Genomic DNA, 26,518 nt, shown 5'->3' with positions numbered 1-26,518 from the left:
CGATGTGACGACAAACCAAAAATACACCAATTCTTAATTTTGATTTTGATTTTTTCACGGAAGAATGTCGTTGCATACATGACGTGGTTGTAAATCAATCTCAGGGAAAATATACTAGAGACAGACAACCACTGCGTGCATTTTGGTTGTCAACATCATGTGCTAACCCAGTAAAAGTAGGTGAATCGTTAGTTTTTTGTGAGCATGCCATACTGTAAGTAATCGGATTTGAAAGGTCTTATTGTTGGGCAGAAAATCCGAGTGTGGGTGGGGTAAATTCTATCCTACTAGGTTTTATTTCTAATGAACCACAGGAAAACAAAAACACTTTGGCAAATATCTTGAAAACATTTGTTCTCTTTAATTAAAATATACATTTACAATTCATCATTAGAAAACATGTACACTCTATATTTACACATAGATACAAGAAACATGCTGAAATGTGACTAAAGCAAAAACAAACATGAAAAGGCCGTCACGTGATAAAAACAATAATTCTGCAAAAAAATGAATATCTCTAAATCACAATCACAATTTCAGCCAAATTTGAAAAGTACAAATATTAGCAGCTGATTTTTTTTTTTTTTATACTTACATTTTCTGCAGTGTAAAACGCAGATGGGCACAGGAATGACTTTTGCAATAAATCGTCAATACATGTCAGTATGATTCGTAAGAGAGACATTGAGGAACCTGAAGCGGAACGGATGAAAGCTTGAACTGCATGAACGCGTGCTAAAGTCATTGTGAACCACAAATGCTTGACACTGTAGCAAGGAACACCAGAGGTGCTGATAGTTACTCACGCTTACAAAACAGTGAGTCACAGTAACAACTCTATTCATCTCTCCCGATCCCGCTAGCGCTCACAATTTGCACTCTTTAAAGATGTCTTTGTCTGTTTTTTCACTGATGGTTTCGACGGCTGAAAGCTTGGTTTTGTGACGCTGGCTCTGAACGCTGTGATGCAGCCCGTAGCCAAAATAGATGAGCAGGCCTGCAGAGATCAAATATTACAGTTCACCGACTTGGATAATGATATGAAGCGCAACATCTAAATTCAAACGCAGTCCATTCTGACGCCGCTTGACTTGAAATGTTAAGGGAATGGATTTTGTTTCAGGTTCAAATTGCCATCATGAAACGTTTATGAACTGAAAATGTCATGTTCTAAGTGACATTTTAACACTCATAAGTAACTTTCACAGTGTTAACCACCATAAAATAAATGATTATACTTGGAAATGTTCTCATTAGATGTGTGGCCTCACCTACTGCCATCCAGATGGCATAGCGTAGCCACGTGGCGCCTTCTAGCTGGAACATGAGGTAGACGTTTATCAGTGCACTCACAATGGGCAGTGCAGGGAGTAAGGGCACCTATGGAGCACACAAACAGCCATGTCTGTTGAGATCTTGTGCTCAGTTCCTCATATTCCTATTCTAAAATGCACCCACCATGAAGGAGGCTTTCTTGGCATTCTGTGGGTGCCTCCAGATGAGGAAAACGGCTAGTAGCAGGATAATGGAGATGATGCAGACGAGCGCCACGCTCCATGCCTCCATGTTGTATAAAGCATCAATTGCCAGGCTCAGAGTGATGCACAGAGCAGTCACACATGTGACTGTACGCAGTCATGAGAAGAAACAATGACATACAGCATAACAATGCAATGATCAGGCAGCATTGACAGCTGAGGATGTGCATAAGAAAGAAAAGAAAAGCCTTGTCCTTACCAGAGACTAAAATCAGAATTGTGACTCTTTTTGAAGTGTCTGAATTCGGAGATGATGGCGGCTTCAGGAAGCCAAATTTGGTGTTGGATTCTATGATTTGTAGTCCTCCATCTTCAGATGGAGTCACCTGATACCTTAAATGACACACATATACGACATGAAAGGATGTAGTTCAAAGCATTTGAGGTGTGAATGAATATATTTTATGTCACCTCAGTATTAGGATGCATATCGCCACAAGTGTGTAGGCAAACAGCGTCCCAATAGACATCATCTCCACTAAGGCGTCCAGGTCAAACAGCAGAGCCATGAAGGCTGAAGATGGAAGAAAAACATTATTTTGAGTCAATACAATTCAGCACATACAGCACATAAGCAGATGTGACTGAATTGGAGTTGGTGCGATAGTGGCCCACCAGAATAAGCAGGTTGCGCTGTTTTGTTCTTCCTTTCAGATATCCATCCATCCATCCATCCATTTTCTAAAGCGCTTACCCTCAGGTGGGCCGTGTGGCATGCTGGAGCCTACCCCAGCTGTCTTGGGGCACTACGCGGGGTACACCCAGAACTTGTTGCCAGCCAATCGCAATGCACACAGAGACGAACAACCATCCACGCTCACACTCACACCTCGGGACTATTTAGAGTGTTCAATCAGCCTGTCATGCGTGTTTTTGGAATGTAGGAAGTCACCGGAGTAAACGGAGAAAACCCAAACAGGCACAGGGAGAACATGCAAACGCCACACTGGATGGCCGGAATCAGACTCAAACCCTGCACCTCTGCACCGTGAGGCGGATGTGCTTCCCAGTCGGCCGCCGTGCCACCCCCTTAACCCTGGAGAACCCAAGAACCCTTTTCTTCTTTGGAAAATGATGAATTATACATTAAATGACTGCTATATGTTCACTGAACACTAAAATATATGTATTTTCAAATATTCAATGCTTTAATCCTAATTTAGGATGAGGGCCAGATTTGACCCTTTGGGATTTAAGGGTAGCATTTGAGTAGCAGAATTTATAGGGGCCAAATTTGACCCCGTGGGTTCTCCAGGGTTAAGATATGTCATATAGAATTAACACCGGAGAGTGACTCAAATGCAAAGCTCCTCCTAATCCTTTTTGTGTTGTTTTAGGAAGAAGTTCCTTTGCATTTCTGTCTTCTCTATCCAATACAACGATATAGTGTATCAGCTGTGGAAGGTCAGGGCCAGCAAGGCCATCTCTGCTGGCCCAAACATTGTCATGAGCACTGACCTACATCTGCAACCTAAATTCCCATTAAAGAAATTGCTTTTGTTTCTTCCAAACATTTATCCTCTTCATTTTGTAACATTCACCGATTCCACTACAGGGGTGTAAAAGTCAGATTATGATTACTGTATTTTTTTGCATCCAATTAAATTTCCACCCTCTCTGTGCTATCACGTCAATCTAATCTTCCCAGGGCTTTCAGAATCAGTACTATTGGCCATTGGAATTCAGACTATATTAGCACTGGGACTTTTTAGGCAATGAAATTTGAAATTTGTCTTTGTGGGGCCAGTGAGCTCAACAGTTTTTCCTCTGCCGATTGGCCAATCAGAGCAAGCCAAATCTGACCAGCCAAACACATCTGTAGTGATCTACACAAACCGATGAATGTAATACTCAGCATCTAATCCGTATCAGTTTGATATATTCTATTTAGTGCTAAATGTTTGTTGTTTTCGTCATGTTATTAGATAAAATTAGATTATCAACTGCTCCAGATGATGTTGCATGCAGTATTGTTTTCTTTTTGTGTTTTTGTAAAGGAAATAAAAGAAAAGATTCATGGAGTTTCCATAATTGTCATGTGATAGTCATGGTATTAAGAGGTGCCATTAAGTCCGCACTAAAGCCCCAGGTACCGAATGCACAGTCCGCCACTGATGTGTACTGTATGTGTCAAGTAGTGTCAACAGGGAAGGCCCCTCAGACAGTAAGAGTCAGTAATGTCGCCAAAATAAGTGTCTGCTACCCCACCATTTTTTCAGCATTGCGATCCCAACTCCTCCATACAAATCTTTACCTGCCACAGTTCCAGATGATATGGTAGCCACAGCTGGACTACCCCGGGAGGTGACTTTGGTCAGGGGTTGAAAAAGAAGGCCGTCCCTTGCCATGGCAAACATCACCCTGGGCATAGGGAACATGGACCCCAACAGGCTGCGCAGACCAATAAAAAATTGCTCAGACATGATCACCTTCACAGGGCGTTGTTATCATCCCTGCCAATCAAACATTGTAATTTGAAATCAAATGTTGTGCTTATACCTGGTGGACAGGGCACACAATGACCCCACGGCCACAACATATTTGGCGGGACCCCAGCCGATGTGTTGAAAGGCCACGGGTAGGGGGCTTTTTTTGCTGAGCATATAGTAAGGCATCATCAAGGTGAGCGCAGCAGAAACAGCAAAGTAGGCCAGGAAGCAGATCAGGAGAGAGGCCACAATCCCCACTGGAACGGACTTTTGAGGGTTCTTCACCTCCTCACCTAACAACAACACAATAATAATAATAATAATACATTTTATTTGAAGCGCCTTTCACAACACCCAAGGACACTTTACAGACGAGCAAACAATAAGACAAATAAAGAATAAATAATACTCTTCAGGTCTGCCATTGCCCATTCCGCCCGTGTAGAGCCAGAATTTCCTCACTGCAGGACAAATAAAGGTGTGAAATATTTTGTCACGTATATAGCGCTTTTCTACCTCAGGTAGTCAAAGCACTTTACAGCGTTGCCTTCTTCACTTACTGATGATGCAGGATCAGGAGCAAGTCGGGGTTCAGTATCTTGCTGAAAGACGCTTCAACATGGTCATAATGGTCAGGGTTCGTACCTCCAACCTCTGGGTGGGGAACCAACCACTCTACCAATGAGCCATGCCACCCTTTACTAGTCTTGCTTCTTTAATCACATTTTAAGAATAGTTCACCAATCCCAATAAGTGGGAAAAAAAAAAGTTTGTTTGCCCCTGGACATTGGTTATCCAGTTTATACTCAATATACAAGTGAGAAACTAAAATCACAAAAAAAAAAAAAAAACCTTCAGTGTTGACAATGAGAGACCTCCTCTTATCTTGTCAAAATTTAACTCAGTTAAAAAGTGAGCTCAGTAAGTGAGTATGTGTGCTTTTGTGACTGCAAAGAGAGAACGTGTGATTACCATCAAAGTGTAAACTGACCTGAATGTGTTGTAGGAGAGTGATACGCGTTTATTAATTAATTAATTCTCAGCACAAGAAATACACCGTATAAAAAAATCACAAAAATTCATGCTATAACCAAACTTAAACAAAGCGTTTAAAAATAATAATAAAAACTCATAAAAACTAAAAGACACACTCTAAAAACTAAGTACAATTAACAGCATTTGAAAAACAAAAGTATAAATTAAATAAAAACTAACTAGAATGAAAAACCCCAAACCATCATAAACTTGCTCTGCACTGTCGTCATAACTGGAGAACAAACAAGAGTCTCGGAACTAACTATATATGTTTGACTTTTCCAAAAATGTGTCGAGTCAACCATACAGCATCAGTAGAAATGTTAGGGCAGCATGATAAACTTGCTCAAGAATCTTGTAGATTATTAAGTAGAGCGGGTAATAAGAAGTTGATACGGCAACAATAGTGACTTTTTAATTTTAAAACTATTATTTATTTATTTATTTATTTAGATGTTCATCTGTGCACCACAAGGTTCATCTTTAGGTCCTCTTCTATTTTCAATTTTCATCAATGACCTCCCAAAAACTTTCAGATTCATCAATACGCTGATGACATAATAATATACTTTTCGAGTTCGGATAGTCAACAAACTCAACAATCATCACAATCTGATTTTAATCAAGTTCAACGGTGATTTTCTAATAAGCTTCTTTTAAGCAAGAAGAAATCACAAGTCATGTTGCTTTGCACGCAACCAGATGCAAAGCAAGTGGATGATTTCAAATATTTAGGCCTTTGGCTAAATACCCAACCAATCTTTCAAAACTCACATTAATTCAATGTCAAATTAAATATTTAGTCGTTTAAAGTCACTTATCGCTCTTTTGAATGTTTTAACTTGCGAGGAACATAATTGTGAAACAATCGTTGCTGCCAATTTTTGATCATGCCCATATTATATATAAAGCATAACACCTCAGAAACAGACCTTCATCTTTGCTACGCTTTGTACAATGGTCTTTGTAGATTTGTTTTGAGGTGTCTGCAAATGACTCTACACTGTGCAATTTATGAGTTCTTGAAGTGCCTAGCTCCCATGGCCAGAATCAAATTCCACTGGTTAATGACTGAAATTTATTGATTTTAATTTTCCTCCATAATTGAAGCTTAAAGCGATCAACAAGCAAAAAGGTAGAGGAAGACCAGGTTGTTCATTTCTTGTGTAAATGTTTGCTGTATTGATGCAAAAAAGTAATTGATATTGATTTAATAAACCATGTTTGATGGATGTAACATGTTTTTTTTAAAATGCGCAAAACGCGATGTTCTCACCTGTTGTTGCGATACAGTCAAAGCCCACAAAGGCGTAAAAGCATGTTGCTGCCCCAGCCAGGGTTCCACTAAAGCCGTAGGGGAAAAAGCCGCCGACCCCGAAGTCGCTTGTGAGATTGGCAGCCGTGCTCAAATTACTGCACAAAAGAGAGGACGTTATCTCATCAGCAGGTTGAATGAACTGTAATCTGAAGGGCGATAACGCCTTATCTGTCAATGAGAGGATGCAGCATGCACCCAAACACAGACAACATTCTAGCTGTAAGTCTTTGACTTTACTTGGCTTGCGCTGTGGCGTTCAGCAAATAGTCCTCACTGATTTGCCAGTTAGCAATGTCTCCTTTGATGAAGCCTGAAATGGCGACAAAGACCAGAACCAGGATGTTGACCCCTGTGAAGACCTTGTTGATTGAGGTTGACTCTTTCACCCCAAAGGAGAGCAAGCCTTCACGGGAAAAACAAAAACAGCAGATCGTATTAGATTTGACACATCTAAGTCTGAGGTACACGGTAAAAATGGCCATGAATTTTGCAATGAAACATGTCAACACATAACAGAAAAAAAATGTAAATATGATGTTTAATTTACCGTGGTGTTTTGTAATTTACTTTACACACAAATGTAAATTTTAAAGGATAATTTTGTTTTAAAACATCAAATTTCTCTAGAATGAACCAATAAACTGTAATCTGTAAAATTTGAAGAGCAAAAGCAATGCAACACAGTCAAAATGTCCAAATTAGTGTGATAAAATCACATGATTTATCACACCATCAACAATCAGGGTTTCATGAAATAAACTATTTCAATTTCCCCAAATACAGCATTGGGTTATCTTTTCTGACCGCAAATTCTTTTGCAATTGCTATCTTTTTCTCTTGATTCTTTGACGTGGCCCATATGTGCCTGTTAGCTCGCAAATCAGTGGACAAGACAAAAACAACAAAACAAAAACAAAACAGAATGATAAAAGCAAACACACGACAAAGAAAAAGACTTTATCTTAGAAGTTATATGATGAACGTGTTGGTCAAGTTTGGCATGTGTGCATTTTTTGGCATGAATTTTTGGTACTGTAACATTTTCATACTATAAACTATACGGGCATTGTGTCAAGATTTAACATTTTGCCATATTTTCGGCAGGAATGTTCTGGCCGAGTTTTTTTTTGTTTGTTTTGTTTTACAGTGTAGTAAGGCAAAATTACCGGATAGAAGCATAATAAGGAAAGCAGCAAAGACATCTGGATAGGGTGCCAACCCTGGAAGGCCCATGGCTGCATTTTCATGCAAATATTTGGACATGATGCCTCCGATGAGGTCATCAAAGGTCCCACTCCACGCGAGCGCAACACTGGACGTCCCTGAGCAGAAAATGTGAGGAAAAATGCAATAAACCGAGTCAACATATAACTGCAGTCATAAAGTCCGAAAATACGCATGTTGATATTTCCTGGCATCCGCTAAACTTTAGACTTTGGAGGTTTATGGTCCTATTTACATGGCAGTAAGACAAGATTATACATATGTGAATCATTCGAATCTGCTACTACAGCAGGTGGAAGGTCACATGATGCATCATGCGGATGGTTGATCATTTATGTTCTGTCTCTCCAAATATGTTACATAAGCTGAAGAAAATAGACCATCAATCAACCACGCATTTCCCATTAAGATCACATTGCTGTTGATAAAAGCTGCATTCAGTTTACCAATGACATAAGAGAGAAGCAGATTCCACCCGGTGATAAAAGCCAGCAGCTCCCCGACTGTCACGTAGCTGTAAAGGTACGCCGAGCCTGTCTTCGGAACTCTGGAACCAAACTCCGCGTAGCACAATCCGGCGAAGATGGATGCCAGGGCAGCGATGAAGAACGCGATGATGATGCTGGGCCCAGCCGACTCTCTGGCCACTTCTCCGGAGAGGACGTAGACGCCGGCTCCGAGGGTGCTGCCCACACCGAGCGCCACCAGGTCCAAAGTGGTCAGGCATCGATTAAAGGTGGACTTCTCCCCATCGGGCTCCAGAGGTTTCGTCCGTGACAGGCTCGTAAAGAACGACTTCAGCCCGGTGCGCGCCATGCTCAGGCTTGGGATGGAGAGATGCTGGAATTGGAAACGAAGACGCAGGTGGAAGTGTGGCTGGATGTCATGGAAGAAGGGAGGGAATGAAGGGAAGAAGCAGAAGACAGGGAATAGGAGTAGGAAGGGCGGGTCATTCAACGTGTCAATGAATAATTGTCAGGGCAGCCGTCAAGCGGAACTCACACTCTTCACAATATGACTTAATATCAACCGAATACTATTCTTGGAGCGCGACAAACAACATTAGCTATTTGAAATGCCATTAGTCACTTGAGCCACGTCATTCCCTTCATGATTTTGAAATTTAAAAAGTATTGCATTTGGATTGTCCAAAACTAATAAACCTGCATACAATCTATTTACTGTATTTATTAGGATATTGCCCTTCAAGACTAAATTGATAAAGACACGACAGGCCTATTAAAACTACTGTAAATCCATTTCAATTCCTCATTCTACGAATAGTTCAGTCACACATCCACAATAACGAAGTGTTTTGAAGAGTCCATTTACAATCTCCATCTTTAATTCAGCTTAATACAATTATTACTTTATGATGCCAGTGTTTGGTTATAACATTGCCCCTCGCATAAAAACATCCACACCCTGTACTCAACAATTTGCAACTACCTTTTATGATTGTATTGAGTCAACAATTATGAGTGATACCTACCAACAATAGAGTATATTTTCACCTCACCACAGCAGGATCATGTCAGAAGATAAGCTCATCTTGATTCACGATAACATGATTAATCACAGCTATAAACAAATAAAGACATTTAATGATGAATTTGCCTAGGAGTGAAAGGTGTTGAACATGGCGTGGTGAATGTGCAGCGTTATTCCAAACGTAAAATAGTCTGTTGTGATTTGACAGATTTTTTTTTCATCATGTAAACACAATTGTCAATTATCCATTCCAAAAATCAAGTCATTAAAAACAGCGGAATTAACACTGACTATCAGCTCGGCTGAGGAGGATGTTTCTGCTCGAAGGTGTGACGTATATCAAGTCATGACCCTGAGAGTTAATGAAACACAGGAGGACAAAGCAGTCACGGTGGAGGCTGTACACGTTCTCTATAAAAGGTAGCTCTACCCTCCTCGTCCACTCCCAGGGTTATTTCAACTCCCCCCTAATCCCTCCTGGCATCCGCCTCAGCAGGCTTGAGGCGAACGGGGGCAGCCCGTGTGGACCTTTCAGTCTATCTTTGACCAAACATAACACTTGGTCTTGCTATCTGCTCAGCTATCTTTTCCACACTAGAGATAACAGGATTATTAACAACAACAACTGCACATGTGAGGTGCAGCTTTGTCACCACTATTATATCATATTAAGATTAAGATTGCCTGTGTCATCTGGATCACATTCACAAATGTAAGTACTGTACGATCAGATTTAATTCATCACCAGATGAGATTCTAATTCCATAGACATACATGTTCTTGGACTGTACCTTGTGTGCTGTCCCACGAGGAGTGGCCAGTGGCAGGCAAGCAGTATCAGTGCTACTGGCTTGGATGAAGGGAACGTGATTTTTACTGCAATATATACAAGAGTGGCCCGCCAGACCCTCCCACTCAATGGAATTACTCACAAAGTAGCCTTTCTTGCTCCCTTCTTTGGGTCATAATGTGCTCATTATTGCAAAGACACAGCTGTGAATGTGAACCAGATATCCCAGTGAGAATCTCAAAAATGCTTTTGTGCCGAATTTTATTGTTTGACACATTTTGAATATTTGCAATGTAATTCGGCAATGCTTTCAAATTCTACAGACTGACTGGATTTAAAATGAACTCTGTGACGTAATTAATTCATTATTGGTGACATACCAAGTTGCGGTTGATTTTCTTCTGTCATTGGATTCCTGAAGGAACAATCACGATAAGTGCAATGCACAATTGAAGCACAAGAGGTCAGTATAAAGCACCTTAGTGGGCCATTACTTGAGCGCCTCCTCTATTCATTGAAAAGTTTCAACTAGTGTTTTGACCAGGAGGATTAATTAAGGGGGGGAATACAAACATGAATTTCATGTTTTATCAGAAGAGACTTTATTTAAACCGTTTCAATAGTATTCACTGGTTCAAACATAATTTAATGAATTTTTACTTAAAATATGAAACTGTTAAAAAAAAGTCTACTTAAACTATTAAACTACATAGGGGAAAAAAACTAAGCCACTGACTTGTAGTACTTCAACACTGGCTATTAACGATGTCAATCTAATGTGGTATAACCCCATCCTGATGAATCTGTAAAAACACCATTTGCTTAACCAAAACCATGGGTGTCAAACTACGTTTTGTCACAGTCACACTGTTGTTACAGCTTCCCTCAGAGGGCCGTTATGACTGTGAAAAAATAGAAATGTTTAATCGCCTCCTCGTATGATTCCATATTCACAACAAATTGATGAATAGATAGTTTTGAGATCAGAATACAAAAATAATCAATCAATTACTGTACAAGTTACTGTAAAAATGGGTTTGGTAACATCTCACTTTTATTCATTACATATGAAAATCACTCCTGTGACAGAAACTGTGGCTTGACTATGCATTGATTACCAAGATCAAAATTCCTGCAAGCATAACATTTCAAGAAACAGCTATTAGCAATTCCTTGTTATATGCAACTGCATAATAAAAGCATTAAATAGCTATCAATATTTATGACTGTCATACGAGTACACCGAGATGTTAACTGAAAAATAAAATATAATTATAATGAAATAAAATCGCCCTTTGAGAAAGGAATGGCCGAATGAGGATTTGGGAAAGTGTTTGTACATCAATACTGTCACCTAGTGGCAATGTATAGCAACGTAAGAAATAAAAATATTGGATAGAAAAAAAGAAAAACACACTTGAGAGACGTAAACTAAATTGATGTCTGCCAAAGGAACATGCAAGATTCGAACTCGCGTCTATTGTAGTGAGGCATATTAAACCACACTTGACTCAAATGTCAACTTCTAACTGAAATTCAAACTTTTTGTTTTGAAGTGCCAGTATATTTTAGATCTCTCTGAATGCGTCCGAACGCTTTATCGTCCTCTACCGAGAAACCTTAATACTGTACAATCAACTCGCTAAACGGTCGTTGCGTGGTAATTTGCGCAGTAACTGTGCCTAAAAAGCTACGTAAAATTAAGCCTAAAATTGTGCGTAATATGCGCGCGGGCGTCAGATTATACTTCGTGGCTTCTCATCGGCCGCGCGCACGTACAGGGTAGGCAGTGCCTGCGAGCGCCGCAGTCCTTACGTCACACCAGAGGGAGGACACGTAACGGTCCGCAAAGACAGAGCCAGTCTGCACTATTTTCGCCCAAAAACTCCGTTCATTTGAACAGGTAATGTCTCCTGTTTTATGTACTTTTTCAGAGTAAATACATCTTACTTGGTGTCTGCTAATTCTTTATTTGTGCCAACCCTTCAGGATACATTCTTGTAAAAAAAAAAAAAAAGATTCGAAACAACTAATCTGTCGTGCTTGGAGGTGATGTGGAGGTTTTAGAACTACTTGATTGGAGCAATCTTTAGGGTACATGGAAGGGCGTGGCTCTGTATGTACAGCAGAGGCCCAGACCCTTAGACTGCATTCTGTCGCTATTTTTGGAAAGATACTCTCATGTCTTGTACAAACAGCCCTGCAATGAAAACTAATAGGATCTCTGTCCATTCGGCCTCACCCACAGTTGATTTTATCCGTACTTATTGATTACAATCCACCACTATTTAGAGATGAAAATGACACATTAGAGAGAGAGAGAGAGAGAGAGAGAGAGAGAGAGATTATTATTGAATTAAAAATATTTAGTTTTATGTGCTGCATTAGATTTGGGGCAAAAGGGGAGGGGTTGTCCCAGTGCACATAATGACTCTCTTTACATGTTACAGGAGCAGTAAAGTGGTAGGGATTGACACATTTTAACTGCATTGCTGTCATCTCGTTTTCTTTGAAGGCTCCAAACTATTGACCCCTGCACCGTGCAGACACAGACGACCAAATTCAGAGATGGTAAGTGGACCGACCTTCGTCTCACATTGAGTCATTGCATTGTGGACTGGATCACAGAGCTGGCTAATTGTGTCATTTGAATGAAGGTGGGATTTGTTTTTCCTACCTCATGCCACCATTAAGGCAGCAGCCTTCACACCTGAGAGCCCCTTTCATAATGTAGTTTGTTTGCAGAATTTTAACAAAACATTATAAGATAAGATAAGATAAGATATCCTTTATTTGTCCCACACTGGGGAAATTTACAGCCTTCAGCAGCAAGATTGTGGGTAGAAAGAAGAGAAAAGAAAACACAGTTCAATTAAGTGCAATATAAATACAAATATGGATAAGGTCAATAAGTTCAATTAAGTGCAATATAAATACAATAGTCACAGTACTATTCACATTCACATTTGTTGTCATATCATTTAAATAATTTTATGATTTATTTATTTATTCATTTTTTATTCAGCAGCCTGACAGCAGTCGGTAGGAACAAGCGGCTTATGATCAATTGTACTTATTCTAACCAATATCCAGTGTGTAGTTCCTCTCATGGATGTAACCATCTCATTAGAAACAGCTCTCAGTAGGATGTGGTGTAGTTCTACACACACGGTTGAACATTAACAAATACCTACTGTATCTGAGGCAATCACAATGGAGCATTTACATATAGCTCATCAGAGAGTACATGAATAAAGTGAGTGTGCATTCGACAAAAATTCTTATCCACCTTTTTCCATGTAAGGTCTACTGTGAGGATTTTGTTAAAAGTTTCCTGCTCTGGGGGCCCATTTGGTGGCTCAGTTGCTATGATAGTGAAGCTTTCCAGCTGTGGGAGGAGGGGTGGGATTGTGGTTGGTTGTTAATGTGCAGTGGAAAGCGCCTTTTGGCTGACTGCCCTAAAACAGCATTGATCTGTGGAGCAGCTGCTGCATTGAACACTCTGTTTTCCTGCAGCCCACAATGACTTTGAATGTGTCTCCACAATTTCAGTGGGTCAAAATCATAGATATGAGGGACAACTTTCATTGTTCCAAATGTGGACTTGTTGATGAACGCTGAACTTTATTCACTACATTTAAAAAAGACCCACACAGAGAAGGCTGCTTTGTGTGTAATCTGATTCCTTGCTGACACCCACTGTCCCACCCCTTCGTCCTTGCACCAGCCACACACATTGACCCACACATATACGTGCACACACACACACACATTCAAATTCTTTCTGTGAATGGGCGTTAAAACAGCTGCAAGTGGTCACCTGCTTTCATGGCAAAATGCTTCAGATCATGTACAGTAACATATTATTCCTGAAGATTGCAAATACACAGTAGTGTTTGGTGCTTTAATCTCATATAGTCTTATAGGTTTGATGTCTCACAGTATATAAACTCGGATTACTCACTGACACGTACGTCGAGCTTTCTACCAGTCAGTGTCAGCTGTCTACAGCATCTAACCCCACTTTCTGCAGTTCCTTTTGTATTTTCATAGATAAAGACCTCTACTTCCATGTCATATCTGCTTCTGGCTCCAAATTCCACTCCTCACGTGACAGAAAGATTGCATATGTTGCGAGTAAATCAATTTGAATCTGGTGAAAAACAGCTGACTGCAACTCATTTGGAATTTCATTGTCAGACTTCCAAAAGTATGAATGAGTGTAATTGTTAGTACGCGCATAGAGTAGGTGTTTAGCATTTTGTCAGTAAAACACTCAGTGGCAAAGAAAACATGCAAGTCAATGAATCATCATTAGGTTGCCTTACATTAAGCATAATAGTACAGCATTTTTCATGTCATTTAAATGTTTTTTCAACTAGCTTTAGAATTTTTTTAACCGATTGCCTTTAAATATTTATGAATCATGTACCTGTCTTTTTATTCCAGTATCGACAGATAAATTATTAAATGGGCAACATGATCGTGTAATGTAATGAGAACAGTTCTGTGTTGTGCTTGAAATGAAGTGCCTATTTGTTTTCAGGTGTTCAGAGGTACGATAACAGATGCTTCCAATTGTAATCCCGGCGCCGATGCCGAGGCGCTCTACAATGCAATGAAAGGCATGGGTGAGTGTTTGAAAAGTGCATGCATGATATTATTCAGCACTCTCCACAGTCTCTGATTCCCATGTGCATGACATGCTTGCCAGGCAGTGACAAAGAAGCCATCTTGGATCTGATCACCTCCCGTAGCAACGCTCAGAGACAGGAAATCATTGCAGCGTACAAATGTAACTTTGGAAAGGTACATCACATCATCTATACTCAACTCACAAAACATGATACATTCCGCGCTTGGTGTTCAATTCCCAGATTAATTTAAAATACACCATAACCTTTATAGGTGAACTTAAATTGAACTTCCGATTTTTTTTTACATTTCCAACCAATCCGTGCTTCACTACTTTTTTCCACAACTTGTTGTTCTCCAACAAGAACCTGTTTTCTTCATCATGATGCTCACATTTATTTCGACATGATGAGCCTAAGATGGCACTTACTGTAACACACAGTGTTGTCCTTGGCAGCCATTTTAGTTTTAGTCTTTTTAGGCCTTTGGACAAAAAGTCCATCTTTAGTTGGCAAAAACTCAAAAAGGTTTTAGTCTATTATCCATTCATTCTCCAAACGGCACATTCTCAATATTCTAGCTGTCATTGGGTGAGAGGCAAGGTACACAGTTTTTAGTCTAGTTTTAGTACTTTGTAACAAAAAAAATAGTGTTTGTCTTTTAACAAATGCATATCATTGTGTTTTTAAAGTTCAACATGCGACTTTGTTTAAACACTACAATGTTAAAACATAACCACGTGACATGCTCCCATCCAGTACTTTCTGATCTTTCTTTCTGAACAATGTTATAATACTGTACTGTATATCTGTATTTTTTTTTCTTTTCGGAGAACAGCAACAGGTCTAAAATGCCATATTTCCCTCCATGTTTCAGAGAGTCACTTAAACATTCGTCAGTATTATACTTGCGGCCCATCCAAAAATCCTAACAGTTAACACAGACACATGTTAATAAATAAATGTTAGCGCAACAAAGCTCACTTTAGCCTGAGGCTAGCTGGCAGCCCATTTGTGCCAGGAATTATGTGAAGCTTACTTTGAAATTACAAGTCGATTGCCAAACAACATAATCGAAACAGTATAAGATACGCTTGTTGTAGTTTACCGTTGAATGATCGTCAGTGTGCATTTTCATCCAGTCTTGTCTAAATGAAAACACCTCTCGACATAAAAGTGCTTGTCAACATCATGTTATCATCATTAAAATTAGAAGCATTTAAGAACATCATTTTATTTTTGTTTTTGTTGACCAAAACAGACACTTGTTATGAATGTTGCCATTCAGGTCCATGTTAAAGAACAGCATGTTGTACAAAAAGTCCAAAAACACTGAACAATTGGGTGCATTCGGAAGTTCACAGGTCAATTTACCTGTAAAGATTCTGCTGTATTTTAAGTTCATCTTGAATTTTCATTTTAAAGCTGAATATCGTCTCCCAAACTTGTTGTGAGTACTGCTTGTGTTTTTCAGAATATTATGTCTTTAAGTGAGAAGAGTTATTTTGCAGGATCTTATTGAGAATCTGAAATATGAGCTGACGGGTAAATTTGAGCGTCTCATTGTGAGTCTGATGAGAACACCACCCTACCATGATGCCAAAGAAATAAAAGATGCACTCAAAGTAAGACACTGAGCCAACTGTTATGTCAGGGAAGGTGAGTTTTATTTGCCGTATCTTTTCAATTTATTGACCCCGTCATTAGGGAGCTGGAACAAATGAGCGGAGCTTGATTGAAATTCTGGCATCAAGGAACAACAAACAAATACATGACATGGTAGAAGCATACAAGGATGGTGAGACTTTTTTTGTCCATTATTAAAAAAGTATGTGTAAAATGTGTGTGTGTCTTTAAAAAAAATCTTTAACCTGATGTCTGCCTGCTTTTGTAGCTTATGGTAGAAACATGGAGGAAGATGTGATTGGCGACACTTCAGGTCACTTTAAGAAGATGCTGGTTGTTTTACTTCAGGTGGGTTATCTGAGAGCTTGAGGTGGTCAACAGCAGCGAGCTGTTTAACTCTATCATATAAACCACCTGATGATCAGGAGCATGACTTTGTGGCTTCCTGATCACCTTGTTGTCCTGGTTTCAGGGGACCAGAGATGAATCGGGAGTTGTGAATGCAGATCTGGTGGAGCAAGATGCACAAGTGAGATTTGAACTACTTCTACTACTATTTGAATAAACTGCCTTGACAGTGGAACAGTATTCATAATGCAAGAAAAATCATGTGCTTTCAATCCTGTTGACAAGGGAAATTCTTTGACACTTGACCTTTACAGCTTGCAAACATGTACCTCTATTTATGACTGTACTGTAGTGAAGTGTCATTGTAATCCCGCCTGCGGTTGTCCCACTTGTCTCAACCAAAGGACCTTTACGCTGCTGGCGAACAGCAGTGGGGGACAGACGAGGCCAAATTCATCATGATCCTGGGAAACCGCAGTGTGACCCACCTCCGCATGGGTGAGTGCACACCAAGGGGAATTAACATGCACGTGTGGCATTTCCATATTTCTCGTGTGACCCCCTTGGAGTGTGACAAAATTGAAAATAAGTGAAACAGAGAATAGATGAATGGATATTTTATTAATACATTTATTTATATAGTGTCAATATAAGTTGTGTTTGCACAACATTGTTTCATGAAACAATTTCATCAAACAACATGACAAGATAAAGTACCGTAATACAACACAGATTTGTTGTTGTTTTTATTGTAATCAGATTTTTTTACTTATTCACTGACGTTTGTCCAAACCTCACCTATTGTACCCTCACAATGTACCATCTTGTACGTTTTTATCTTTGTAGTTTTCGATGCATACGAGAAGATTGCAGAGAAATCCATCGAACAAAGCATCAAGAGCGAGCTGTCTGGCGACTTTGAGAGACTGATGCTTGCTGTTGGTAAGGTGCCATCTGACTTCCGCTGGTGTAAAAGAAAAGCAACAAAAGTAATTCAATAACAAAAACTATTCACTTTAGGTATGACGTTAGCTATACATTAAATGTTGCTGTTTTCCCCCCCCTTGTGTTCAAAATTGTTTAATTAAGGCCCCCCCAAAAAATTAAAAGTAAAAATAGCCCATTTCACTAAAAGGCGCTGTCAGCAAGTGAGTAGGAGGAGCGTTGATAATGTAATGAGCTGTTTTTTTTTTGTTGTTTTTTAATTGTGATCTGTGACAGCCCAAAATAACTATTGTTTGAGTTTGTGAAGGTATCAAATGTTAAAGAAAAGTAGACCTGTTTTATTTTCTTTGTATCTGTTGTTTTGGCATCGTCTTGTGACAAGGCATTTATATATTCCATTGTAAATGTACTTTTCAAGAATTCTGTGACTGTTTTGGTGAAAGTAACTCAAAAGTAGTGCACAAGTAGAGTGGCATAATACACCTTACATATCATACATTTCTGAGTAATTACTTTCAATTATTACTATGTCACATACAGTATTGCATTCAGAAAGTAAACAACTGTCTCTATGTCTTTCAGTCCAGTGCATCCGCAGTGTTCCCATGTTCTTTGCCAAACGCCTTTATAAGTCAATGAAAGTAAGTCTAAATGTCTGATCATTCCAATTAAAACCCAGGATGTTGTCACCTGACAATAAGCCTGTGCTTTATTCCCAGGGTCTCGGTACAGATGACAACACGTTGATCAGGATCATGATTTGTCGCGCTGAAATCGACATGTTGGATATTCGCGAGTGTTTCAGGCTCGGATATGAAAAGTCACTTTACAACATGATCAAGGTACTGGAAAAGCAGAAGAGCCCGTCTCTGAATGTGTACGTCATTGATATGCGCTTGCTATAAACAGGACGACACATCAGGCGATTACAAGAGGACTCTGTTGAATCTATGTGGAGGTGATGATGAGTAAGTTGTCATTTTGAATTACAGTCGCAACCTGATGAGGGTGGTAAAGCCCAATCTCAGAGGAGGGCCATGGCAACATAAATGAGCTCTATTTCTTTGAATCAAGAGTCTCAAGTGAGGTTCCAGCTGTGCTCAGCATGCTGTGTTGTGTCAAACTCATCATTGCAGTCTAGCTGGAGAATTCTTCCCTGAAGCAGCTCAAATAGCCTACAAGATGTGGGAAATAAGTTCCATGACCAAAGTCAAGGTTTGCCCCCCCGCCCCCCCTTTGAGAGAAAACTACAGTTGTCATTGCATGGTTTGCCTTGGCTGTGATACACAAGTCTTGCAGGAATCTTGCATGCCTTGGGAGTCAGCTAATTGCAGTTATGCTCTCTTGCTTTGCTTTACTGTACCTTCAAAGTCAAATGTCAAAAAGATTCCACATTTGGTTTGACACAAACAAAAGGGCTTTTCAGGCCCCCTATTTCATTGTTGGCTGTGTCATGGTATCCAACCTCGAACCAAGAGGTCCTGTTTTCCAAAAAAACGTTCCAGAGCTGTTGCAGAATGTTCAATCTACTCACTAAATAGCATGCGACCAGTATGCTATTTGACGTGAGATGTGTATGTGTGGTTGCCTTTGTAACACTTCTTTGGCCAGATAAAGAATGAACCCATCTTCCGCAACCTCATGATATAACCTAGAATATAATTTGTGCATTTTTACATTTCCCCTACCAGCTGAGGCCAACAGTTGTCCCCTCAACCAACTTCGACCCTGCTGCTGATGCGCAGGCTTTAAGAAAAGCCATGAAGGGATTCGGTTTGTAACCTTGTTTTTACTGTTGAAACATTTATAAAATATTGAAATAGAATCACTCACATGACTGTAAAGTTGTCGTGTACTATAGGAACAGATGAAGATGCAATTATTGACATCATTGCACACAGAAGCAATTCACAGAGACAAGAGATCAGACAGACTTTCAAATCACTACTGGGGAGGGTAAGAGATGATTGCTTGACATTGGATGTTTTTCTGTTTCATCATATAAACTTTAAAAAATGTGTGAACTGCTTGGTTGCAGGATCTGATGAAGGATCTGAAATCTGAACTGTCAAAGAACTTGGAAAGACTGATCATTGGTCTCATGTTGACCCCAACTGAGTTTGATGCCAAAATGATGAGGAAAGCCATAGAGGTAATGTCTACATTGATATGTTTTTGCTTAAATCCTGGACACATTCTGCTTTAATTATCATTGTAATGTATGCAAGAACATACTGAAAGTTGTTTTATGAACAATGGACCCCAACATGAACGAAACAGAAAAAAACTGGATATGAGACAGGACTGAGTTTGTAAAAGAGGAAATCACTGTCTCCCTTAGTGGGAGGCAGCGATGCACTTTTGTAGCGTGCCAGGTGCAGAAAAATCACTATCGTAGCTCACGTGTACCGTTTTAAAATGCTGCATTATCATGGTCAGCGGCCTTGCTCTGGCTCTGTGATGACGAATTTGGTGTGTGATTCGTTAAATAGTCCCATTGCTAATATAGTTTCAGTTACACTGGCCAGCACTTCAGATTCAGAAAGCCCCGTGCAGACTGGATTGACATGGCAGTATGTACAAAAATCAACATCCACATGTCCTGGAAGCAATGCAGCCAAGATAAATATAGATGATTGGCTGGATTGTTATAACTTCATGAAACAAATATTATAATTCAAGTTGTACTGAGTGAGTTTAGAACATCCGAGAAGCTCTGGAGAAAACTGCACACGTGACTCTTTCAGGCCACGGAGAGTACCATGAAGACACACTAGGGGACGGCATAATTCCAAAACTCCGGTTTGATTTCTGCTTCTTCTCAGTTCTGCCCAAATTTGCCATTATTGAGGAAATAGTACCACATTGCTAGAGTGCATGGAGTTACCTGTCACAGCACGACCTAGTGACGTGACGCCACTCCTGCGTTTGGCCGAGTGTTGACGTAAAACTCAGTCTGCCTTAACGCTGTCCTACCTGACAAGACACGTCCATTGTGAGCGTTTCGGTGTTTTTCCACAGGGCGCTGGAACAGATGAACACGCGCTGATTGAGATCCTGGTCACCAGGAGCAATGAGGAAATACAAGCCATGAATGCTGCCTATCAGGAAGGTGAGCTTGGTGGCAGAAATTGTGTCATATGTCTTTGTCTTAGGATCATTTCATATGTCATATACACTAAATTCTCACGTGAACTTCAACAGCCTACAAGCAGTCTTTAGAGGCAGCAATTCAATCTGACACATCAGGTCACTTCTGCCGTATCCTGGTTTCCCTTGTGCAGGTAATGTCTAGTTCATATCGTCTTGTCATATTATTCATGGTTATGCTTTGCATTACATATGTGCGGAAATAACACAATGTGAGGGAAACAATATTTCAAATTGCAGGAAAACTGAGACTCATTAACTGAGGATGGTTATTCTAGCCATCTATTTTCGATAGCAATCGTCCTCATTTTGGGTCTTGTGTGCGCTGAAGCCTGTCCCAGCTGAATTTTTGCCGAGAGGCAGGGTACAACCTGGAATGGTCAGACAACACATATAAACAACCTCTGGACAATTTAGATACGTGAAGCAACCTAACATGCATGTTTTTCGAATGTGAGATGAAACCTTGCAAACTCCGCACAGGAAGGCCAGAACCGAGATCGACAGATAGATGCTTATCGCTACCCCACCATGCTGGTAATGGTTATTCCCTTTTAAAAACTGAGAAAATATTTCACAATGTCAAAAAGCCCAAGGAAACCACTGTCGCAAACTCGGAAATATGCAAATTAGGGCCATGAGAATTCGGAATGGAAGCACAATCCAGTTTAGTTTATGGTACGATCTTCAAGCACTATGACATCCATTCCACGATGTTAAGACAGCGTCTTATCTCAAATTCTATATATATTTTTTAAACTTCAAATGTTAAGAGATCCAATGGGAATAATAGGTCACCCATCTTGAATGACAGGAACATTCTGGTGAAATGGTGACATGGCAAATATCTTTTGTCTGTCAAAACAATATTGCAAAACAATTCATTCCTTTTCACCTTGCTCAGGGTGCGAGAGAAGACGGCCCTGCAGATTTTGAAAGAGCGAATACAGATGCTCAGGTGGGTAAACGTTTCATATGAAACGGATCTCGGAAGGTAAAAAAAAGTGTGACGTCTGATTTCTACCTGTTGCTCTGCTTCTCATCAATAGGAACTTGCTGATGCATGTAATGCTGATTCTGATGACAGGGTAATGAAGTTCATGAGTATTTTGTGCAACAGGAGCTTTGCTCATCTGAGGAAAGGTAAACTGCCCCTGACATGTTTATGTCGTCAGTGCTCTACAAGTTCAAATTAGCCAAAAGGTGATCATTACCTTTTCTACTCTTTTCAGTTTTCCAGGAGTTTGTCCGCTTCTCCAATAAGGACATTGAACAGATCATCAAGAAGGAAATGTCAGGAGATGTGAAAAATGCATTTTATGCCATAGGTAATATCAGACATTGAAATGGATCGCAACAAATCGTTCAATACTTTACAGCAACACCCCCGATTTGGAATTTCACCTCAACTTGCTCTCTTTTCGTTGCAGTCCGCAGTGTAAAAAACCAGCCTTCTTATTTTGCAGACCGCTTGTACAAAGCCATGAAGGTATGCAGAGTGCATTGACTATGACAACACATCTCATGGCCTTGAAAGCAAAAGAAGATGCTAAAATATGTGTGGTGGACAATGTTTGAGTTATACTTGATGGACAAAAATATTAGGGCACCAGACCATTGTCACTATAGAAAGTGAAATGGGACAATATATAGTTTGGGGTCACCATCCCAGGTTCAGATTTTCCCCTACCGGGAAGACTCAGTGTTCCTGTCCATCCCATTTGGTTAAGGGTCAGGACTCCAAATTCCTTTGCACTACACTCAAAGCATGACTTTATCGGGCCTTTCACTGTGCAGGAAAAAGACTTCCCAAAGATGGAAATAGTGTTCATTGAGGGAGCGTAATAAGAGGTCTCACCAAAACTTACTTTAGTGTAATTCCTATGAAGTCCGGGCACTGTGTAAAATGTAAAGGATAAGATATTGAATGTGTACATTATGTTTAACATTACTACTGTACGTAGCTGAATGTTAAATTTCTTGTTGCAGTTTATTCAAATATTTTCTCATTTTGAATGTAATGCCTGTAACACATTTCCAAAAAGCAGGGAAACTCAAAAAAAGGCTGGCAAAGTTGGGGAACACTTAAAAAATATTGCGGATTTGTTCGAGGCACATGCAGACACATTCACGCGTGGTGGATGTTGTTGTATTTCATTCATCGATCAGGATTGTATTTTGGTCTCAATTGCCGGATGCACAATAGTCACACGCACGGCCAACTACAACATCCATAAGTGAGACCTGACAGTTTACTGGTATAAACACACTTTGTGCGTGGACCCCAGAGAATCACTATCGGCCTCTGCATCATGCACTTCCATCTCCCTGAGTTTAATGGGAGTGAGGAGAGGCACTTCAGTTAGCCAAGAGTTGGCTGCTTCCATCACACAATGGCTTTAAATGCCCCTTACGTCAAATTCTATCAGTGCAAAGTCTATAAATACATCAAAACCTTTTATAAATACCACCCATGCGCACAATTAAACTAAAAAATTTGCGCTAACTTGCACTGGGCAGAATAACAGGGTCCATAATATCATCAAAAAGCGGCATGGCCGAAAATGCCCGTGACCTTCGATCCCTCAGGTAATCCTGCGTTGAAAATCGCCAAAATTGTGTAAAGGATATTGCCACTTGTCCTCAGGAACACTTCAGAAAACCATTGTTAACACAATTTGTGGCGATGTGTCCAAATGCAAGTTCAAAGTCTACTGCGCAAAGTGAAAACCATATATCGACACCACGCAGAAACACCGCCGGCTTCGCTGGGCCCGAGTCCATCTGAGATAGACTGATGCAGTGGGCAAAAGTGTGCTGTGGTCTGACAGGTCCATATTTCAAATTATTTTGGAAAATTATGACCATCATGTCCAGGAAAAGGATCATCTGGATAATTATCAGCACAAAGTTCAAAATCCAGCGTCTGTGATTGTATGGGGGTGTGTTAGTGCCCATGGCATGGGTAACTTGCACATCTGTGAAGGCTCCATTAATGCTGAACAGTACACTGCCACTCAAACATTGTCTTTTTCATGGCCGGCCCTGCTTATTTTAGCAAGACAATGCCATCACAGCAAGACAATTACATCAGAGTGGCTTCAGCATAAAAGAGTGCAAGTACGAGACTGGTCTGCCAGCAGTCCAGACATGTCTCTTGCTGAAAATCTGTGGTGCATTATGAAGCACAAAATGGAACAAAAACCGAGCTTGGACTGTCGAGCAATTGAAGTTGTTGTCAAGCAAGAATGGGAAAGAATTCCACCTGCAAAGATTCAGCAATGAGTGTCCTCACTTCCCAAATGCTTCATGAGTGTGATGTAACGCAATAGTAAATATGCCCCTGTCCCAGGTTTTTTGGAATGTGGTGCAGACGAATTCAAAATGACTGAATATCCTCCCCCCCCCCCTAAAAAAAATTTAAATTAAAAAAAATATATATATTTTTTTTTTCCGTGGTTATTTTATATACGTCTTTATCGTGTACAGTATTCATTTAAAAATGATTTGAATGGGGTTTGTAAATTATTGGTTTCTGTTTTTATTGACGTTATACACAACATCCCAGCTTCATTGGAATCGGGGTATGTACATAAGTGATTATAATCAAAGTTGATGTCTGTTCTGTTCTGTTTTTCTCCAGGGTCTCGGCACAGACGACAGAGCGTTGATCCGCATCATGGTGTCCCGTAGCGAGATCGACCTTTTCAACATTCGTAAAGAGTTCAAAGAAACGCAAGACACCTCCCTGCATGAATTCATCAAGGTAGAGACAATGATCGTAAGTCTGCGTCGATGTCCACTAACACGCCTGCCTGCTTTTTTTTTTTTCCTCTTGCATTTGTTCTGTCGCATTGTGCTATTATGTTGTCTTCTGCTAAGGCGATGAAGCCGCGGTAACCTATAGATTCCTTGCGGTGGACTGTGGGTCTGTGGCTTGTGCACAGCTGTTCAGGAATTTCCCTTGCATGCTCAACTTCCTTTCTGTATCTGTTGCATGATTGGCTGACGGCTCTACAAACAGGAAGTACCCAGTAACTTATCTATTATAGCTTCCACATGAAATGACTGTGACATTAATCCATATTAATAAGCACATTGCTTCATATTGGCATTGCAAAAATATTTTCCAATTATGAAACCACTTCCAGATTCCGCTACGTATACACTTCAAGTGTCACAATAATGTTGGCCACACTGACATCTTGCAAACACATCCCTACTAAAATGAGTGGTTTGACTTAATAGACAGGTACTTGGTTAGATTTTGATGGCTTACTTTTCAGCAATTATAAAACAACACTCCTGTCAGTCTGTCTATTATGTTAAAATAGCATGAGCTTCTATGTATTATTAATGGTAAATGGAAGGGGGGTGGGGGGGGCCAAGTGGTTAGCACGTCTGCTTCACAGTGCAGAGGTGCAGAGTTCGACTCCTGCCCCGGCCTTCCTGTGTGGAGTTTGCATGTTCTTCTTGTGTTTGCAGGGGTTTTCTCCGGGTACTCCGGTTTCCTCCCACATTCCAAAAACATGTCTGGCAGGTCAATTTAACACTCTAAATTGTCCCTAGATTTGATTGTACGCGTGAATGACTGTTCATCTATGTGTGCCCTGCGATTGGCTGGCAACCAGTTCAGGGTGTCCCCCACCTCCTGCCTGAAGACAGCTGGGATAGGCTCCAGCACATCCCGCGAACGTGGGGAAGATAAGCGGATCAGTAAACGGATGGACGGACGAAAAACTTGCCATTTGAGCAGGGCTCTCGAGACTGTTTCTGTCTACGGTGTACACTGTAATGACTTAGTGTCGCGATTAGTTTTTAAGTGTTAATTAAAAAAAAAAAAAAAAAAAGTAAAAATATTATTCACCAAGGATGGGGAACATTTTCAAGTCTGCTGAGATCCGTACAAAATGCTATCAAAGAAATGTTGAGTATTTCTTGTGACCATTTATGGCTTTAGGGTTTTTGCACTTTTTGTAACAGTTCTGAAATGTTGTTTTTAAAAGATGGTTTGTTTTTTTGCATGGTGTTTCAGATGAAATGCTTTCACCATGACAAAGATGATTTTTAAAACTTAAAAATAAGTATATGTATGTATATTGTGTACTCAGGGTGACACTTCAGGAGATTACCGCAAAACCCTGCTGGTGCTCTGTGGAGGGGAGGATTGAAGATCTCCACATCCCATCACAGTGAAAATGTGGTGGACGATATCTGTTGTCAGCACACAAAACTGTTGCTGCTTGTCTGCCAAAACTAACTGTATGTCCACATCTTTCAAGATAGTTTTCTGGTCACATGAAAATCCTGTCAGGACATGTTTTTTTTTTTTTTGTTTGTTTGTTTGTTTGTTTTGTTTTGTTTTTTTTCAATCACAGAGCCAAGCCATTTGAAGGCAAAACATTTTTTCCCACGACACATCAAGAAGCCATTGAAAGCATCATTGTGATTATACAGAACTAAATAAAGTCATTCGTATCTGGTGTCTTTCATTATTCATGCGCAAATGTAGTTGAAAGTTTTAAAATCTCCCTGTACGTGTATTCCATTTTCACCACATCCTGTGTGAACAAAGCAAAGTGCTCGAATTTGCATATTGGCGGACAGTTCATTAATTTATTGTGCTGATACTGGCACAATGTCAATGTAATAAGCAGAACGGGAACTACTTCACCGTGAGGAAACTCCCTCTAAGTCAATACTGCTTCACTTTTGCTATGTGCAGGCAAATGTTTGTCAAAGTATGACTATGGGTATGGAGTACTTCAAGTAGGTTAAAAGAAAAAAAGTCATTAAAAACAGACAATGAAAAGTAAGCTTGTAAGTCGGTAAGTACATTGTTATTAAGTATAACTGACACTCTTGAAGGCCAAAACAAGCCTGATGTGAGAGCAACACATTCTCCCTTGTAGTTCACTACATACACTATACAGCATGTGGGAGTGAAGCTGCCACAGCCTTTCTTTGCGTTAAAAAAGAAAAGAAAA

General features: G+C 40.1%; 2 protein-coding genes across 3 annotated transcripts; one reads left to right on the top strand and one right to left on the bottom strand.

The window, feature by feature from the left end:
* Nucleotides 1-337: 337 nt before the first annotated feature.
* On the bottom strand, nucleotides 338-9,887 carry LOC109515745 (cationic amino acid transporter 2). Its single transcript, XM_019869728.1, has 12 exons — nucleotides 9,830-9,887; nucleotides 7,994-8,423; nucleotides 7,490-7,645; nucleotides 6,561-6,726; nucleotides 6,282-6,418; nucleotides 4,041-4,263; nucleotides 3,796-3,932; nucleotides 1,953-2,055; nucleotides 1,741-1,874; nucleotides 1,462-1,628; nucleotides 1,275-1,383; nucleotides 338-1,000 (listed from the first exon to the last, which is right to left on the bottom strand). The coding sequence occupies exons 2-12, from the start codon at nucleotides 8,361-8,363 to the stop codon at nucleotides 870-872; spliced, it is 1,833 nt and encodes a 610-aa protein (XP_019725287.1). The 5' UTR covers nucleotides 8,364-8,423; nucleotides 9,830-9,887; the 3' UTR covers nucleotides 338-869.
* Nucleotides 9,888-11,593: 1,706 nt separating this feature from the next.
* Nucleotides 11,594-26,014, top strand: anxa6 (annexin A6). 2 transcript variants are annotated; one of them, XM_019869719.1, is made up of 25 exons: nucleotides 11,594-11,731; nucleotides 12,344-12,399; nucleotides 14,375-14,459; nucleotides 14,543-14,637; nucleotides 15,974-16,087; nucleotides 16,170-16,260; nucleotides 16,357-16,436; nucleotides 16,561-16,617; nucleotides 16,841-16,934; nucleotides 17,283-17,378; nucleotides 17,964-18,022; nucleotides 18,101-18,223; nucleotides 18,291-18,349; nucleotides 18,518-18,596; nucleotides 19,073-19,154; nucleotides 19,243-19,337; nucleotides 19,420-19,533; nucleotides 20,403-20,493; nucleotides 20,586-20,665; nucleotides 21,436-21,489; nucleotides 21,581-21,674; nucleotides 21,764-21,859; nucleotides 21,962-22,020; nucleotides 24,175-24,297; nucleotides 25,643-26,014. In XM_019869719.1, exons 2-25 carry the CDS (start codon nucleotides 12,397-12,399, stop codon nucleotides 25,700-25,702), a joined length of 1,983 nt encoding a protein of 660 aa, XP_019725278.1. In that variant the 5' UTR covers nucleotides 11,594-11,731; nucleotides 12,344-12,396; the 3' UTR covers nucleotides 25,703-26,014. The 2 variants fall into 2 exon arrangements, with proteins under 2 accessions (XP_019725278.1, XP_019725277.1); XM_019869718.1 differs by having other exon boundaries at nucleotides 24,175-24,312.
* The last annotated feature ends 504 nt before the right edge of the window (nucleotides 26,015-26,518 follow it).

This window comes from Hippocampus comes, unplaced genomic scaffold, assembly GCF_001891065.2.
Source record: "Hippocampus comes isolate QL1 unplaced genomic scaffold, H_comes_QL1_v1.1 scaffold9, whole genome shotgun sequence".
NCBI lineage: Eukaryota > Metazoa > Chordata > Actinopteri > Syngnathiformes > Syngnathidae > Hippocampus > Hippocampus comes.
Note: the sequence above shows the minus strand (reverse complement) of the source record. Positions and strands in the feature narration are given on the sequence as shown.